Genomic DNA, 18,806 nt, shown 5'->3' with positions numbered 1-18,806 from the left:
GGAGGGATGAGGGGTGGGGTTGCAAAAGTTCTGAAAATGCTGCAGGGGAGAGAATTGTAAAGGACATAAGCATCTGCACTTGCTCCTACCTGAAAAATCTCAGGGGGTAGCCGAGTTAGTCTATATCTGTAAAAACAGTGAGTAGTCCTATAGCACCTTAGGGACCAGCAGATTTATTTGGGCATGAGCTTTTCTAGGTAAACCCCACTTCATCAGCTGGATTAGAGGAGAAGAACAAAGGCAGATGTATATGTAAGAAAATTGCTGCAGAAGAAAAAAGCTGCTACTCGTAAATTAGGGTGATCAGTCAGTGTGATTGTGGTCACTCAGTGTAGCTGGTGGGGAGATATGGATATCCACTGAGAGAAAGTTGTTTCTGTAAAGTGTTAACCAATTGAGATTTAAAGGTGTTAACAGTTAACCTGTGGGGTCTGAATGGCCTCATAACCACTGCAGGCAGGGGCATGCTCCAGCCCCACAGGGCTCACTGCAGGCCCTGTGGTGTGCTCCAGAGCATCAGTACTGGCCAAGCCCTGGGCAGAGGCACTCCAGCCCTACCAGAGTAGCCTCCATCCATGGAAAGCAGGGAGGGGAACAGCACTCCAACCCAGCCAGGCTGGAGGAGGCCTCTCTCCCCCGTAACTTAATGTTTAACTAGTTAACTAATTAAACAGGATTTTACATCCCTGATTTAGATATTTACTGAGACCGAATTGTATCAACTGCTGCATACCTCCAGGGACCTTTCCTAGAGATCTCTCTGAGGATTCCCGTAAGATCTCAGCATGCATGAACTATAATGATTAGCTTCAGGGGCAATGTCCCCCACTCAGAAACACAGCAAGCCTTGTACATTTCTATACCTTGAACCCACCTGTGTACTACACAAATCACACCCACTTAGTAGGCATCTGTTCTCCTCTTTCTTGCTCACTGAAGGCCAGCTGCTGAGTCTGCCCTACTGGGTGATGCCACCTGGTGTTTTACATCATCCTCTAACTTCACCTCTTCATCCATGACTTTTGTCCTCCAGCTTAGGTTCTTTCTACCACCTCCAGGCATGCCAGAGTCTCAGTGGTGCTCATCGGGGTGGAGTTCCCATTGAGGATATTGTCCAGCTCCTTATAGAATCAGTAGGCTGTGGGGATTTATACCTGGTGGCTGACCCTATTTCCTCTGTGGAGGTACCATCTTATATATCAGCCTCTGGTTAGTAAATGAAATGGATGGCATGCCTTCCTCTTTTGTGAGAGCAGAGGTGCTTCCTGTTTTTTTTTGTTCCTCTGGAGCCTTTTGATCGTTGCAAGCATGGCACGTCTCACTACTCCTTCCTCAGGCCCTCATTTTCTGGATCTTCCTACTCTGAGTAAGGCTGGTGCCTGTCTCCGTTGCTGCTGCTACGTAAACCATTCTCCAGCACCAGCAGTGCGGCACTGACATGGCCCTTGACATGGCCCACAAGTTTCTGAAAACAAGAAATGAAGTTGGTCAGGGTTTTATTAATTTCACTCTGAAGTTTGACCAAAATTACCGAGCAGCAGCAGAGGTGATGCTGGAGCTGTTTGGGTCCTTGGAAGCAGCACTGTCCCGATTTGCATTTGGTTCACATTTGCAGAATTATCCTTGAAACTGTAGGGTCTAGAAACTTAACTTAAAACAACTCATCGCAGAAATTAATGGTTTGGTCTTCCTGTGCTTGCTCAGTGTATCAATTCAAGCCTTCTGTTCACCTGTCAGTATGGACAAGGTCAAATTCCATTCATTCCAGGTTTAGAATCCTTGTAGCTTTGCTCTCCCACCTGAGATAAAACATTAGACACCCGGTAGGACATAATTTGCTCTCATTCATCAGCTGGCAGGACTGGTTATAACCCAGGTAATCAACTTTAATACATACTTAAGCATAGTTTTTCACAGGATGCTAAAAGTTCTATGTAGTTTATTTTGCTGCTTCCCTTTTCCTATTCAGTATGAACTGGTAGCTTTTAATATTGAGCAAGTACGTTGATGAGCCAAATGTGTATATATCGATTCACAATGATCAGCTCCTGTAGATGCTGATCACACTGGATCCTTCTGATATGCACACCATGCCACTTCCTCATTTTTCCAAGGTCATCAAGTTTCACTCAAATTAAGACAGAAAAGTAACAGACTCTTGCTTCCAGGCATAGTCTGTTAATTTTTTCCTCCTTTTTTTCCTAATCCATATTAGGGGAAAAAAGCTTTAATGAAATAGTGTACTATTCTTCCATCCCTCTCTCATCCTATTCCTAAGAAACAGAATCCCAGAAATTAGAGCTGGAAAAGGAGACCTGTTGGGCCATCTAGTTTATCACTGAATCACCCGAGGACTGATGACTACTTGCTTCCCTTGAGAATCTTTTTAAAAGAGGCTGCCAGTGGCTGGCAACAGTATGCTTTTGATTTCCACTGTGCTGGCAGAGGGAAATAGCCAACTTCCTATAAGCACATCAGGAAATTGCAGCACAGGGATCACACACATGTTATGTACTAGGCTGGAGTTAGCAACACCAGGCCGAAAGGAAAGGTGAACTTATTTTTTTTTTTCAAATGAAGCTTTTTAAAATAGAGCTCTGCATTTCTAGGGAGTACAGAGCCCTCTTTAGGCTCACAGTAAAGTGTATTGCACATGATCTTTGAAGTGGGGCTCGCTCCAGGTATAAGACATTGCAATGATTCATCTAAATTGCTTAATTTTTTTTTTTTTATCTCCAATTCTCTTACTAGTGGTGACCTAAATGAAGATACTCTGGAGACAGAAAATGCAGCTGCTGCAGCTGCTGCTGCCTTCACAGCTTCCACACATCTGAAAGAAGCTGTTTTAGGTAGGTTCAGTGAACTGCGCTGGCCTTTGCAGCCTTTCTCTTGCCAATGTCACAGCATCAGCAGTCCTGCTGGTTAAGGGTTTGAGTGCTGCAGGTCTGCCTGGCCCAGCTGCCTGGGAGCGCACTGCACTACCAGTGAGAACCCAGGAGCCTCCTTGCAGAGCAGGCAGACTGATGCTTTCAGGATCAGGTTATGGTTTTGCACATTTTCTGCAGCATTACTGTAGCTGCCATTTGCTTAAAGAAACAGGAGTAAAATCATAATTGTGTCTCGTTAACTGCATGTGACAAAAAGGAATGAGAGAAGACCCAAAAGGGAGAGTGAATGGATATGTTCATAGCACGAATCAGCAACCAAAATATCAAGAAGAGCCCTTTTTTCAAATTCAGTAAAACACTCAATAATTCAAGAACTGCAGTGCATGTGAATAGGAGATGGCCTTTAATAAATAATGTCAAATTGTACTTTTTGTAGCCCCTGTTTTAAGAACAGTGCACACACAATGATTTGTAATGTGATACATGTTTATTGCAGGACAGTCACAAACTTTTTATATATTGTGTTTCCTCACACTTCACTCATGTATATTTGTACCACTATCTTTCTGACTTTCACTCCCAAACGTATTTTAATTATACCAATTTTACTTCATATTTAATTTGTTTTCTTTCTTAAAATGCATGTTGCCCTTCACAGCAGGAATGCTGCAGGCTTCTTTTTCCTTTTCAAAATCGAGACTTTATTACCAACATGATCAAAACACAGATACGGTATCATATCCCACAATGCACTACGCATATTAAAGGAGGAGTCAGTCAGTCTGTTTTGAGATCACGTATAGTTTGCTATTTAAATGAGTTGTTCATCGTTTAGCAAAAATAATCAGGATTTTTTTTTTTATTTTGCAATTATAGAATTGGGAGCCACAAAAGTCCTTAAAGAGCCACATGTGGCTCAGAAGCCACAGTTTGCAGACCCTTGGTTCATAGCATTCTGCTGCCCTCTCGTGGTTTAGGCTGGGATTGCTTGAGTTTATTCCACATTAAATCTGCTACTTACGTGTTCCACCATGGGATCAGATTGTCTATTTACATGAAAGAGTATTACAGGTTTCAAAGGCAAGCAGAAGGATAATTCATCTCTGAAAAATTGTACTGTTGGGCAGCAGTGATCTGAACCAGTTTAATTGGGAAGGTGTCTTTGAGGTTTGCCAGCCCCTTCATTATTTGGACTGAGTTTAATGAATTTATTATAGTAATAAAAATGGTGACTCCCAAAGCCTCTCTGATTCCTGTAATAAAGTACTGATACTTAAGCTTGGACGCTGATGCTTTTATATCTTGGAATGTTCCTGTACCTCTCACTGCAGAGGTTTTGCTCCAGTCCAGGCATACAAGGGGTACACACCAACTGGGTTTGCAAGGATTTAGTGATGCAAAAGACAGTGTTACCAGCTTATAAGCCCTCTTGGATACTGTAGAAGACCCACCTACCTTTAAAATAGACAGTTGCCGTTTAATATGTGTGACTGTATTATCTGTCTCCAATCTCCTTCACATAAAGGATCAAATGTTCAGTCACAGACACTGACTTCTTTCATTCTGATGTTTGTGAACCTGCAAAAGTAGTCATGCACTCATTTTGCCTGAGATCAGCTGGTTTCTTGGTGTTGAAGGCTGGCTAAAAATTTGTCTGAGATTAATTTTCCTGTCTGCTTGCCTTCCTTTTGTGCTTCCTGGCATGAGCACTCTGTCCCAAAATGTCTTTAACTCTTGATGGTAATCAATAGTTGTAACTCATTTTCCTTTTGACCCACCCCTCTCCTTGTCCCTCATTCCCTGTGAGAAGTGAAGATGGCTGAAGAAGAGGACAGCTTGGAAGCTGAGATTGTTTACCCCATCACCTGTGGAGATAGTAAAGCCAACTTGATATGGAGGAAGTTTGTGTGCCCTGGCATTAATGTGAAGTGTGTCCAGGTGAGACTACAGAGTTCTCTGAAGGTCCATAAGGAAGGCTCATGTGTGAGTTCTTAAGTTATTCTTCTCCAGGGAGGAGAATAAGGACCATAGAAATGAATGAAATCTAGCATTCCAGAGCTATTGTCATAAACCTGTCTAAAGCACTCCACCTATTTGCTAAATGCCACCCGCATGTGGGTTCTGTTTGTGTCTGGAATCGGGGCTCTATTATAGCTGTTTTGAGAGCCTGCTTTGGGGAGAAATGAGAAGAACGCTATTCTGAGGACCAAGTATCAGAGAGGTAGCTGTGTTAGTCTGTATCTTCAAGAACAGCAAGAAGTCCTGTGGCACCTTATAGACTAACAGATATTTTGGAGCATAAGCTTTTGTGGGCAAAGATCCACTTCATCAGATGCATGAGTGGCTTGGGGGCGGGGGAGTTTCAGAACAGTGTTTAAAGATGGGGGCCTTGGCGAAAGGGAGGGCCAGAGCTGACAAGGTCGGTTCAGTCAGGGTGGAAATGGCGCATTATCAGGAGTATACATCAAGAGAGGAGAAAACAAGTCAGATCAGACAGGGAGGATGTGGCCCATTGTCAGATTCTAATATGGAGGTGTGAAAATCCAGAGCAGAGAGGCTGCTTTTGTAAGGGCCCAGCTACTCCCAGTCTATGTTTAATCCTTGGTTGATGGAGTCAATTTTGCAAATGAATTGCAGCTCAGAGATTTCTCCATTTTATTTTATAAAATTAAAATGAAATCAAAATTTCTCTTTCCATTTTATTTTATAAAATAAAATAAAAATGTTATAATTTTTTTTATAAAAGGGAGAGAGAAATCCCTAGCTGCAATTCATTTGCAAATTCGACTCCATCAGCCAAGGATTGAACAGAGACTGGGAGTGGCTGGCCCTTTGCAAAAACAGCCTCTCTGCTCTGAATTTTCACACCTCCATATTAGAATCAGACAATGGGCCACATCCCCCTAACTGATCTGACTTGTTTTCTCCTCTCCTGATGTATACTACTGATAATGGGCCATTTCCACCCTGACTAAACAGACCTTGCCAGCTCTGGCCCTCCCTTTTACTGGGACCCACCTCTTTAATTACTCCTCTGAACCACCCACCATCCCCGATTCATGCATCTGATGAAGTGGGTCTTTGCCCATGAAAGCTTATGCTCCAAAATACGTTAGTCTATAAGGTGCCACAGGATTTCTTGTTATTCTGAGTATCATTGTCTTCATGCTGTCTGTTACATAACTTAGCTGTTAAGTTTTCCTATGAAGCACTCTTTATAGGTGCTTCAACTTCAACCTGGGTTCTGCCTTTCAGCAGTTTTCTAAAACATAGACACTCCTTTTATCATTAGTAGGTTAAAAGAAATTGACATGGCGATGCAGATCTTTTTGGTAAAGATATTGACCAATTTCCACTCTTTTTCCACCCAGATGGTTGAGGGTGAAAAAAAATCTTCATGAGTGGTGGCACTGTACATGTCCCAGAGCATATGTTTCATGATAATAAACTAAGGCATCAATGGTAAACCGTAATCTGTTCATTAAATAATGTATGCTTTCAGGCTGTGCTGCCAGAGAGCATTTGCTGAGATGGCTTTCTCTCCATCCTCCTGGAGAGATGGGTCTTTCTGTGTCTTTCTCCCCAAAGCAAACAGTAGAGACTGGAACAGATCAGTTATGCTTCCTATCACCAGAGATCAGTTTCCTCATTGCCCTTTTCTGTAGTTCCTGCTATAGAGAAGTGGTTCATGTCATGCAGCATTTGGGAATATCTGATTTATTAGTTAACGTAAAAGGGAATCTAAAGAGACCTAGAGGAAGCAAATCACTATTGGAATTCCCCATAGAATTTTATTAAAGAATATCTTAGAAGACTGATAACAGTGTGCAAAGTCCTATGTCACCAATTCAAAGCCACCTGGTCAGTAATAAAGGGAAGGCGTCATCCTCACATGGCTAGTTAATATGAAATAAGCCAGTTGTCTCTGTCTAGCTTCCAGTGGGACAAATGTCCGCATCCTACAAGCGGCTGCTGCAGTTGGCATTAATTATGCCTGTTGATGAAACTCTACAGAGGCCAAAGACTGAGCAGCCAAAGAGCCTGAATCTTTGCAACTGTGTGGGTCAAGTCATTGTTGAAGCCCTTTGTGGGGTTGACTGCTGGGCCACATGCTGCTCGGAAAACTGGATACTAACAGTGAGTGGGACCAATCTGGTTTTTGTCACTAGCCTGCTTGATAGGGGGAGCGGATGAGAGCTAAACAAAGCAGTGTGTTAGCTGCACATGGTATGGAGCAGCACGTCAGTGGATGTGTTTATCTTGATTTTAGCAAAGCTTTTGGTACGGTCTCCCACAATTAACTTGCTGACAAGAAAAAGGAATGTGGACTGGATAAATGGACGGTAAGATGGATAGAAAGCTGGCTAGAAGGTCAGGCCCAGCAGGTAGTGATCAACGGCTTAATGTCAGGATGGCAGTCAGTTTCTAGTGGAGTGCCCCAAGGTTCGGTTCTGGGTCCTGTTCTGTTCAACATATGTATCAATGACCTGGATGAGGGGTGGGGTTGCACCCTCAGCAAGTTTGTGGATGACACTAAGCTAGGGGGAGAGGTAGATACGCTGGAGGGTAGGGACAGGGTCCAGAGTGACTTAGACAAATTGGAAGACTGGGCTGCAAGAAATCTGATGAGGTTCAATAAGGACAAGTGCAGAGTCCTGCATTTGGGCCGGAAGAATACCAAGCATTGTTACAGGCTGGGGTCCGACAGTAGTACTGCAGAAAAGGACCCAGGAGTTGTAGTGGACAAGAAGCTGGACATGAGTCAACAGTGTGCCGTTGTAGCCAAGAAGGCTAATGGCATATTAGGTGGCATCAAGAGGAGCGTTACCAGTAGATCCAGAGAAGTGATTATTCCTCTTTATTCAGCTTTGGTGAGGCTGCGTCTGGAGTACGGTGTCCAGTTCTCAGCCCCCAGTTATAGGAGGGATGTGGATACACTGGAGAGGGTCCAGCAGAGGGCGACCAAAGTAATTAGGGGGCTGGAACATATGACCTATGAAGAAAGGTTAAGGGAACTGGGACTGTTTAGTCTGCAGAAGAGAAGACTGAGGGGGGGCTTGATAACAGCCTTCAACTTACTGAAGGGAGATTGCAAAGGGGCTGGGGAGAGGCTGTTCACAGTGGTCACAGATGGCAGAACACGGAACAATGGTCTCAGGTTGCAGTTGGGAAGGTCCAGGTTGAGCATTAGGAAAAACTTTTTCACTAGGAGGGTGGTGAAGCATTGGAATGGTCCTCCCAGGGAAGTAGTGGAGTCTCCATCCCTGGAGGTGTTTAAGTCTTGCCTCAACAAAGCCCTGGCTGGGCTGATCTGAGGGGTTTGGCCCTGCCTAGGGCAGGGGGCTGGACTTAATGGCTTATTTAGGTCTCTTCCAGCTCTATTGTTCTATGATTCTAATTATATTTTGCACAAATCACGTTTTATGGCCTTACTATGTGATGCTTTGTGGTGCATACAGGGCTGGGAGGAAAAATTGTAACCAATTTCTGCCAAAATTCAGGCTCTTGGCTTCTATCTAGTAGGATATGTTTTAGTGTAAACGTAGTACAATGGTGGGCAGTGTTCCCTCTAATCTTTTCCATCCATGTGCAAATTTTTTCCATCCATTGGCAGAACAAAGATATTTTTTATGCATTCCAAGGCTTGTGTGAATGCACACAGTCAGTAGAAACGGTAAACCGAGCTGTGGGCACTTTGCTGATCAGCTGGGCAGCATTTGAATCTCTCCTGAGCAGCCACACAAGTGCCCAGCTTACAGGGAACCCCGGTCGGGGGTGATTTGCACTAGAGATGGGCCTTACCCACAAGTCCAGTCACCCTTCCCAAAGTTTGGGGTGGTTCAGATCACGAGTTTGGTATTAGCACAGCTTTGATTTTAAAAATACTATTGAAACTTGGTCATCAGAGTCATTCTGCTCTGTCACCAGGCACAGTGCTAAATATAGTTTATGCACCCTGGCATAATATGTGCCTGCCCTCTCATGTGGAACCAGTCTGCATTTTCCTGCTGCATCACACCACTGTGCATTTCTCCCCTTTGCAGTATGATGATCACCTAATTAGTCCCAAAGAGTTTGTCCACTTGGCTGGCAAATCAACCTTGAAGGACTGGAAACGAGCAATCCGGATGAATGGGATTATGCTCAGGTTAGTCTCATTGTTTGCTTGTATGTATGCATGGATGGCCATGGTTAACTTCTTTCTGGGAAAATCCAGGAGGATGGCTCCGCATGCTCTGATACAGCTGTTAAGGAAAGGAGTGGCTGTGTGTGCCACTAAATAGACTGGAAATTTGTAGCAATAGCTGTCTATTCAGCCAGTGATCAGTTTTCTATAAATGTTTTCTTTGTTGCAGTAGGCAAGACAGTTAAGAAATTAAGGCCTGTCACCTACCTGTGATAGTCTCAGGGCCATAGTGTGATATGCAAATATGCAGCTGCCTCTGGAGTGGTTCATGGCAGTTGTTTAACAGCTCCACAATGACGGGGCATAACAGTTTTAGAAGAAAGCAGTCAAACAGCCCTCTAAAGACTAGCAAAATAATTTATTCGGTGAGCTTTCGTGTCCCACAAAAGCTCACCGAATACATTATTTTGCTAGTCTTTAAAGTGCTACTTGACTGCTTTTTTGTTTTGATAGTATATAGACTAGCATGGCTCCCTCTCTGTTACTAGTTTTAGAAGAGGAAGTGAAGGGAATACACTGTCTGGCTGGAATGCAGAGGAAATTTGGAAAGACCAAACATTAATTTCTTTATCTGGAACTTGATGAGAATTCAAACCACAGCTTCTCTTACAAATAGCCTCAGGAGATCTTTTAATGGCCCACAAGTTGTCAGAAGGCTCACTGATGGAGGAGAGCAAAGGAGGTAACTGCACTGAGGCCCTGTGATTCAAAAGGGCCTGAGGCTCCAGCAGTAGTGGTGGCCTGGGCCCTTGAAATCACTGCTGGAGCCCCATGCAGTGTGCTCCAGGCCATGCCGAGAGCTGCCTGGGAAGAGGCTAGCCACAGTCTCACTCCTTCTGCGTGAGGTCCCAGCCCTTTTGAGGGCATCGAGCTAGCTCCCCTGCCTTGTCCAGGGCCCTGGCAGGTCTGTTAGCCCAATTGGTTGTCAGGCTGTACTGTTTACATTTCTTTTGAGAGCAAAGATGAACATAAGCTAGTGTGTCTCTCCTGCAAGAAAGAAGAGTCAGCCAGATGGGATGCTTGGCTGCAGGCAGAAAAGTGGCTGCCCCCACCAGTACAGCTCCTGGGGATCTCCTGCAGGCTGCCATGCTAAGCAGCAGGCAGCCTGGCAAGTGAAAGGGGCTGGCTGAGGGCACGGCCCCCCCATTTCCCATACACATGGTAGTCCAGGACTGCCCCAGTCCTGGGCTTCCCACATGTCAGGATGCCATATCAGGAGGGCAGGGGAGCTGCAGTTGTGCATACCCAATACTCTGTTGCTCGCCTTCCCCTGACTATTTTCACAATGGGGGGGCGTAACTAGTGGTGTTCCCCAGGGGTCAGTCCTGGGACCGATCCTGTTCAACTTGTTCATCAATGATCTAGAAAATGAGGTAAGCAGTGAGGTGGCCAAGTTTGCAGATGACACCAAGTTGTTCAGGACAGTCAAAACCAAAAGGGATTGTGAAGAACTACAAAAAGATCTTAGCAAACTGAGTGATCGGGCAGCAAAAAGGCAAATGAAATTTAATGTGGGTAAGTGTAAGGTAATGCGCATTGGAAAAAATAACCCAAATTACACGTACAACATGATGGGGTCAAATTTAGCTATGACAGATCAGGAAAGGGATCTTGGAGTTATAGTGGATAGTTGTCTGAAGACATCCACGCAGTGTGCAGCGGCAGTTAGTAAAGCAAATAGGATGTTAGGAATTATTAAAAAAGGGATAGATAATAAGACAAAAGATATCATACTTCCCCTATGTAAAACTATGGTACGCCCACATCTTGAGTACTGCGTGCAGATGTGGTCTCCTCACCTCAAAAAAGATATATTGGCATTAGAAAAGGTTCAGAAAAGGGCGACTAAGATGATTTAGGGGTTTGGAATGGGTCCCATATGGGGAGAGGCTAGAGAGACTGGGACTTTTCAGTCTGGAAAAGAGGCGACTGAGGAGCGATATGATAGAGGTGTATAAAATCATGAATGGTGTGGAGGAAGTGAATATAGAAAAATTATTTACCTTTTCCCATAATACAAGAACTAGGGGACACCAAATGAAATTGATGGGACGTAGGTTCAAAACTAATAAAAGGAAACTTTTCTTCACACAGCGCACAGTCAACCTGTGGAACTCCTTGCTGGAGGAGGTTGTGAAGGCCAGGACTCTATTAGGGTTTAAAAAAGAGCTTGATAAATTTTTGCAGGTTAGGTCTATAAATGGCTATTAGCCAGGGGTAAAGTATGGTGCCCTAGCCTTCAGTACAAGGGCAGGAGATGGATGGCAGGAGATAAATCACTTGATCATTGTCTTCTGTTCTCCTTCTCTGGGGCACCTGGCATTGGCCACTGTCGGCAGACAGGATACTGGGCTGGATGGACCTTTGGTCTGACCCAGTATGGCCATTCTTATGTTCTTATGACTATCAGAGAGTGAAGGGAAAGCTCACAGCTTGCATGCAGCAGAGCCCTCTCAAGCACTGTTCTGAACATTGGTTCACTACTGATTGAGAGAAGAGTGCCACCTGCTGAATCTTCACTCCCTGCAGTAGGAGATTAGCCTAGCCATACATGAATGCATGCACTGTTTGTATTATGTCTCTCTTAAACCACTTTTTTCCCCAAACTACTTATTTGTGCCTTCCTCTTCTCTGGCCTTGACTACAGGAATTCCCCTCTTTATGATTTCCCAGATTGCAAGCTGCAGACATCTGTCTGACCAAAATACACTTGTTTCCTCATCTGTAGCCAAACACAAAAAGACGTTGTCTCCTACCCTGGAATTGTCAATGGCTCCATGGTCCTCTCAAAGCAGTACTCACCCACCTGCTGAGTTATTTTTAGATTCCAAAAGGAGCTGCAGTCAGCCCTTCTTTGCACTGAGGGTGGATGTCACAGAATCATAGGGCTGGAAGGGACCTCAGGAGGTCATCTAGTCCAGCCCTGTGCTTCAAGCAGGATCAACCCCCACTAAGTCATCCCATGTCCAGGAGGCAGGGTAGATGGATGTGCTATGAAGGGGAAACCAACTTCCTGCTATTTCGCTGTTAGTTTGAGTCTGTCATTGTGCCATACTTTAAAGAAGTTCTGTGATGATGGGGAAATGTGTTAGCATTAGATGTCCAATAGGACCAGAGTAAGATCTGCCCTCTTCCTTCTCCTCCCATTTGGTAACTAAACCTGAAGCTTGTCAAAATAAGCCCATTTTGACTTAATTTCCACTTTCTCTCCCTCCCTCAGCTGAGCATATTATCATCTAAATGGCCCCTTCTTGGGGCATTCAGGCAGTAGGCAGAGAACTCTGTGTGCTTGACCCTAGTTCCCAATAAATCTCATTCTGATGTCCCCATCAGCCCTTCTAAACCCCCACGTATCAACTCAGGGACAGGAAGTACCCACTGCCATTCATGTATTCAAAGCACTGGCATATGTCTGTGTGCCAGCTGCATCTTCAGCTACTATCGCATGGTGCTCCTGACGTTCAGTGTGCATGTGCTTTATTAAACACAATTATTCCAGAGACTCAAGACAAGTTTCACTATATGAATGCTATTCCATCTAGCAGGAATGAGAGCAATGGCTTGCAGCAAGAGTCTCCTTTTGATAATCTTAGATATTTTCAGACATCTAGTTTTTTCATATTATTTATAACTGTGTGTTCCTGTAAGAGCTCATGCTGTATCCTGTTTCTTATGGCCTTGATTAGAGCTATTTCGGTATATTTAGCCTCCGACTTGTGGCATCTTGAGTTAAGGAAATTTGTCCTCTCGACTAATCTGCCAGGGTTGGAGAGTCACTTAACATCTATTGAATGGTGATCAGGGATTAAATCCTGTTCCAAGGGCCTGACTTTCAGAAGGTTTCAGCCTGACTTCTCATCTGTGTGCATACAAGCATAGATTCTGCCAGTGTGCATGCAGAATTTTCACACTCTTAATCAGTCACCTGTAGATACAGGTGTGCAGTCTGTAATTCAAGTCTGCTGCTGAGGCGTCGTCTGGAACCTTATTCTACCTGGGTCATAGCTACTTCTTGATTTCATTGACCTGCTGTGTACATTCTGTCTATGTACATGACACTGTGCTCATTCAACAAGGTGTCTCCTGTCAGGCAGTATCCAGCCCTTAAAAATTAAATCAGTTTTTATCTTCTTCTCAGGCTCCCTTATTTCTGCCATCACTTGACGTTGCTAACGTATCCATGTGCACTGAAGGAGTGAATGAAAGCACCTGCAGCATGGTGCTCTTCACCAATGAAGAGTTCAGGCTTTCCTCATCGTTAGCATTGTGTGACATTTCCCTATAGAGCAGACAGAGAGTATGTCTAGCAAACACTTTTCTGTAGAGCACTCCATACCTTTCCATTTCTTGCAAAGGTCATGTTTGGACAGGCTGATCGATGACCTCTCCACGCAAATGCTTGCATATGAAGGCTCTACAATAAACTCTCTCTCTACACAGACTCTTGCATACAAAGACTCTACAGGACTTGCAGCTGACTCTAATCTCGTGCTCCTCACAGTTCAGACCCACTTGTTGTCAAACCAGCTTCTGATATGCTTTGCTCAGCCTGTAGGTTCAAGCCAGGATAGAATAATGTTTAGAAATCACACTCCTATGTCCCTCTTGGCTTGAATGAGCTATTCTGACAGTTCTGCCTTGTCCACAATGTACTGGCATGTTGTTCACCAGTCAAGAGAGGTATAGCTGTTAAACTTGCATGTAAGAGCTGTATAGAAGGGGATTAAATGCTCAAGTTGTTTTAAACATTTTCCTCCTCTTTTCTTGTCAGAGGGGACATCTCTCACTCACACTTTGGTTTATGGGCCACTAATTTGGTTAATGTTACCTCCAGAATCGGGTAATAGGGAGAAAAGAGCAACAATTATTGGCCCATCACCTCTGATCTTTATTGGCTTCCATAGGGAGGAGGGATAGCTCAGTGGTTTGAGCACTGGCCTGCTAAACCCCAGGTTGTGAGCTTAATCCTTGAGGAGGCTATTTAGGGATTGGGACAAATAGATATCAGGGGTGGTGCTTGGTCCTGCCAAGAGGGAAGGGGACTGGACTAGATGACCTCCAGAGGTCCCTTCCAGTTCCAGGAGATGTGTATCTCCTATTATTATTATTTTATTATTATATGTAGGAACTAGGGGTACAGGGGCTACTTCAGCACCCCCAGATTTTAGGGAGGGTTGCACTGCCTGCCTTGTATCCCAGTCCTGGCAGCTTCTGCCCTGTGCCAGGTATCCCAACAATCATCTTCCCCACCACCCTTGAGTCCCAGCAACCACCTCTCCTGTTTTTCCCACATCCATCCCCTAGGATCTTGGCAGCGAACCTCAGGGCTCTGCTCTGGCCCCTTGCCTACCCCCCAGCACTGGCAATCAGGGGAGGCTGAAAAAGGAGTAAGGATTCTGGGTTTCAGTGCCTCCACTACTGAAAGTGTTCTTGTGCGACCGCTGGCTCTGTGAGCGAGACCTGAAGGGCTCCTCAGTAGTTGGTTACACTGGACAATCTCAAGTCCTGCTTCCTTTCCACCAGGCCAGTCGGAAAATTAAAGGCAAAGACGGACAGGCAGCAGAAATGCAGAGTCATTTTGTGAGGTTCAGATGTTTGAAATGCGATTAAATGCAGTTAAAAACTTCAGAATGGAAGCTGGTTGTCATCAGTCTGTCTGTGTGTCTGTTCCGTACTGCTAAGAGTGCGTACTTACACTCATTCCTTGTGCTGCAGGAAGATCATGGACTCTGGAGAGCTGGATTTCTACCAACATACCAAGGTCTGTTCAAACACCTGCCGAAGCACTAAAATTGACCTGACTGGAGCAAGAGTGTCACTGACCAGCCAGACATCTACAGAATATATTCCTCTCACTCCTGCTTCTGCAGATGGTATGTTTAGTGCTTTCCACAGCCCTTGCTCCTGCGGCTCTTAAGAGTCAAGCTTGCTGACTGTTTCCTTAACTGTTGTTTCTATCCTGTTTGTTGTTTTTGCTGCTGCTTTTTCCTCCTGCACTTCTTCCCTCCCCGTTACTCTCATAGTGGACCTATGCAGAAGAATCCATTGTAATGCTGCACAGAAGAGCAGTAGCTGCCTGGATGGAAGACACTTGGGTGCTCTGAAGGAATGATGCTCCTTCTAAAGCGTTACCCTTACTACATCCTGGCTTACTAAGAACTGTGTAGCCAAAGCAGTGGCCTCCAGATAATCTGCAAGAATGCAATTGCCACTCATGATATGTTCCTCCTTTGCTGCCAGCATCTGATCAGCTGCTGGCTGCCCTCAGTGTTCATGACAGTACACTGTGGGGTGGAGCATGATTTATTTCCCACAGCATGCTGTAGATAGAGACCCCCATTTCCCCCCCCACCTCCCTTTTTTCCTTCAAAGATTATACCTGGTTTCCTTCTGAATAATTAAGATATTTTCATTTAAGGTTGAATCATTTATTTCTTTTATCTGAGGAAAGATTAAATACAGCTAAAGAATGGAAAAATGAATTTAAAAGGACACTGGTTTGAAGTTTAAGATCTAAATTTGATTTGTCTTAAGCAGGGAATGGTCTATGGAAATGTGCTCCTATTTCTAAACACAGTAAACCCCCAACTTAAACGTAGGTTGCGTTCTGTGCAACCATGTGTAAGTCACATTTCGTGCAAGTTGGGGGATCCAGGAAACTGACCAGTGTTGCTGCACTGGTCAGTTTCCTGGCTCCCACAAGTGGAGGGGAGTGGAGTCAGGAACCAGGCTGTCCTCTGGTTCTGGGCTCCTGGGAGCTAGGAAATTGACTAGTGCAGCAGCACTGGTCAGTTTTCCAGCTCTCTTAAGTGGAGGGAAGCTGGGAGCTACCTGGTTCCCAGCTCCCCACCACTCATGATTTCAACTCACATTAATTCAAGTAACGTGCAAGTCAAAATCATGTAAATAGGGGTTTTACTGTACTTAATATTGCAAATCCCTTTTCACCCATTGAGAATGTCCAAAACTCTATGATTATCAGATGTATTTTTTGTAAGAGAATAGCAAAAAAAAAAAAAAAGAAAATTCATACCTCTGTCTTGGTTCTGCCCAGAACATTCAATGGTTGATTCCCATGCTTTGGGCTAGTATTTATGGTTGCTATATATGTGTAACCCATTGTTTGTTTCAGTGGTTGGTCCACTTCACAGTGTGACTCTAACTCTTGTTGCTGTGAGCAGTTCTATTAATATAGTCCAAGATTTAATATGCAGACCAAGAAGTTTCCATGTTGTTTGTATCAGCCTGTGTTTGGCACAAATGGGGAAAACCAAATTTGCAGAGTGGAAGGAGCAAACTCCTCAGGGAGTTATGTGAAAGTTAGTGTTACAAACTGCGCTTGTCTGTCAGGAGAGCATGATCACTGAATCTCCATCCCAGATTTTGAGCTTTACAGCTCCTGCACGTAGCTTGACATCCTCCTGGCCACTCAATGGACATACGAATCCTTCATCTCTATAATAACAATACCATAGAGATTGGGAAGGGCTGTGGAAAGAAGAAATCACAAGAATGGCTGAATGCGGGTATAATTAGTCACATATGATGGAAGCAGCAAGGGTAGAACAGTATCCCAAAGTGTATCAGGAGCCAGTTCGGTCTTCAAGCCTGTCAATGTGCAGGTCTAAGGCATTCTATTATAAATTTTATGCCTCTTCTGTGTTCTCTAGATTGGCAACAAGCTAGGTAATTGTGCTGAACACTTACCAGACAAGATACAAATTCTACTTGCCAACCCTCTGTTATAATAATAGACAATTAATGTAATGAAGAAATTACTCCGCTTGAGGCAAATAGAATTTTGCAAGAGTTGTGTAAATAGTACCAAGGGTATTGCCCAGCTGTAGGGAAAGGTAAGCAAAGGTCATACTGTGGCCTCATATGACTCTTATTTCCCACTTCAGAGTCTCTGTTTATTTGGCTTTTGGCTGGAGGAGATAAGTTTATAAAACACTGATTACTGTGTGGACTTGCCTATTTTCTTGGATGTAACAGAGTGTGAGTATATAATGCAGGGACAACCTGACACTTTGTGGCAAGACAAGGGAAAAACCATGACTCAGTGTGTTTTCTTTTCCTTTTTGATCTTGGTTGCAGTAAATGGATCACCTGCTACAATCACCATAGAAACTTGTGAGGAACCCAGTGATTGGACCACTAGCATTGGAGGTACAGTTCAGGAAAACCACAAGACACAATGCTGTCAATATCTCCTGTCATACTCCATGTGGGCTACCCACGTTTGAAAGGGATGTAGGGGGAGAAGGTTGAGGAAGAGAAAAAAAATAGGGTGAGTAGGAAAACTCTTTCTACCTGTTAGGTGGTCCCATACTCAGCTGCGTGATCTTTACAATATTTATTTGCCACAGCTTAGTTTATTGTAGTGTAGGACTAAATCCTTTGTGTTTCCAGAGGGGCCACAGCATCTTCTTGGCATGACATTGCTTCCAGGTGTCAGAATGCCCAAGTGTGGGTTAAATTCTGGCCACTGCCATCAGAGGAACCTGAGTGTGAGTCCTGAGCTTTCTCGCATGCTTCTCTGATTCAACAGAATTGGGGAGTGTCATGGAGTAGAACACCAAAATGGTCCAGGGATTTGTGGTGCTGGATCCAGTTGTTTGTGCTGGATTGCGGAAAGAGTGAGAACAAAAAGAAGTCCTGTGGCACCTTATAGACTAACAGATATTTTGGAGCATAAGCTTTCATGGGCAAAGACTCGCTTCATGAGTGAGACTCCTAGGAGGAGCTCTGCCTCAAAGTTCAAAGGGATTCACAGGGATTCTCTTGGGCAGAATCAGTTCAGTATGATATGGCGAATGGGAGGACTATAAGGGAAATGTATGTTCTTCCTTTAAAACTGTGCAGTTGACGTGGCTTTTCCTCCATTGCCACAGGATGCCTGTTCCTACCAGGTTTTGTCCCACCTCCACTTCCCTAGGAACAAAATGGCTTCTGCCTCTACTCCCACACTTGCAAAGTTTAGGATGAGCCCCTGCCTTTTGACCAGATTGCTGGATGTGCACCCCTTTAGTATCACAATAAGACATTTGATGTATCCGTCCCTCAGATTACCACACACATATACCACGTATTTCTAGTACCCTCAGATTCTCCCTTGCACTTGTTGTTCCTTCAGATGACACATTTGCATTCTGGCGAGGTCTGAAGGATGCAGGGCTGCTGGAGGAAGTGATTGAAGAGTTTCATCAGGAGCTTGTGGAGACCATGAAGGGCTTACAGCAGCGTGTCCAGGATCCTCCCTTACAGCTCAGCGGTAAGAGCTTGTTTGCTGGAGCTAATGAGCAGCATCTTTGTGTCACTGTTGTTATTATTTATTATTAAATGGCAAAAAAACTTTGTGAATGCAGCATTACGGTTGCTGGATGATAGCTCATGCCTTCTCAGAACACTCAGTTCAGCGAAACTGAGTCTTCTGAAAACCAGGAGAAATGCAGTTATGGTAAACACCAACACAATCTTACCTCTGTCTTCTTTGAACATGGTCCGCACAGTACCCATCACACATTTCCACTCTCCCTTGTCATTGTGGTGGGTAGGATTACCCGCACTGAAATGTTGAGCCTCTTCTCCCTACAGAGCACTGCATTTATCACACTCGAGAGACTCTTTGGACCATTTTACAACCCTTCACATGTGCAGGTGGTTCACCACCTATGCCTGTATCTCCCTATCCATCATTACATCCATAGATTCCATCTTACTACTGAGAC

The 18,806-nt window shown here is 44.3% G+C and overlaps 1 protein-coding gene across 3 annotated transcripts in view; it reads left to right on the top strand.

Moving 5' to 3' along the window:
- The window catches only part of GMEB2 (glucocorticoid modulatory element binding protein 2), a 51,267-nt gene that overhangs the window by 21,957 nt on the left and 10,504 nt on the right, over positions 1-18,806 (top strand). For 2 of the 3 annotated variants that reach the window (XM_075011537.1, XM_075011536.1), the window contains exons 3-8: positions 2,752-2,849; positions 4,699-4,826; positions 8,933-9,036; positions 14,791-14,948; positions 17,173-17,244; positions 18,212-18,349. In XM_075011537.1, the coding sequence (XP_074867638.1) occupies positions 2,752-2,849; positions 4,699-4,826; positions 8,933-9,036; positions 14,791-14,948; positions 17,173-17,244; positions 18,212-18,349 (698 nt within the window). The remainder of the gene's footprint in view (positions 1-2,751; positions 2,850-4,698; positions 4,827-8,932; positions 9,037-14,790; positions 14,949-17,172; positions 17,245-18,211; positions 18,350-18,806) is intronic. The other variant, XM_075011538.1, reaches the window with a different exon arrangement.

The sequence above is a fragment of the Carettochelys insculpta genome, chromosome 17, assembly GCF_033958435.1.
Source record: "Carettochelys insculpta isolate YL-2023 chromosome 17, ASM3395843v1, whole genome shotgun sequence".
Lineage (NCBI taxonomy): Eukaryota > Metazoa > Chordata > Testudines > Carettochelyidae > Carettochelys > Carettochelys insculpta.
Note: the sequence above shows the minus strand (reverse complement) of the source record. Positions and strands in the feature narration are given on the sequence as shown.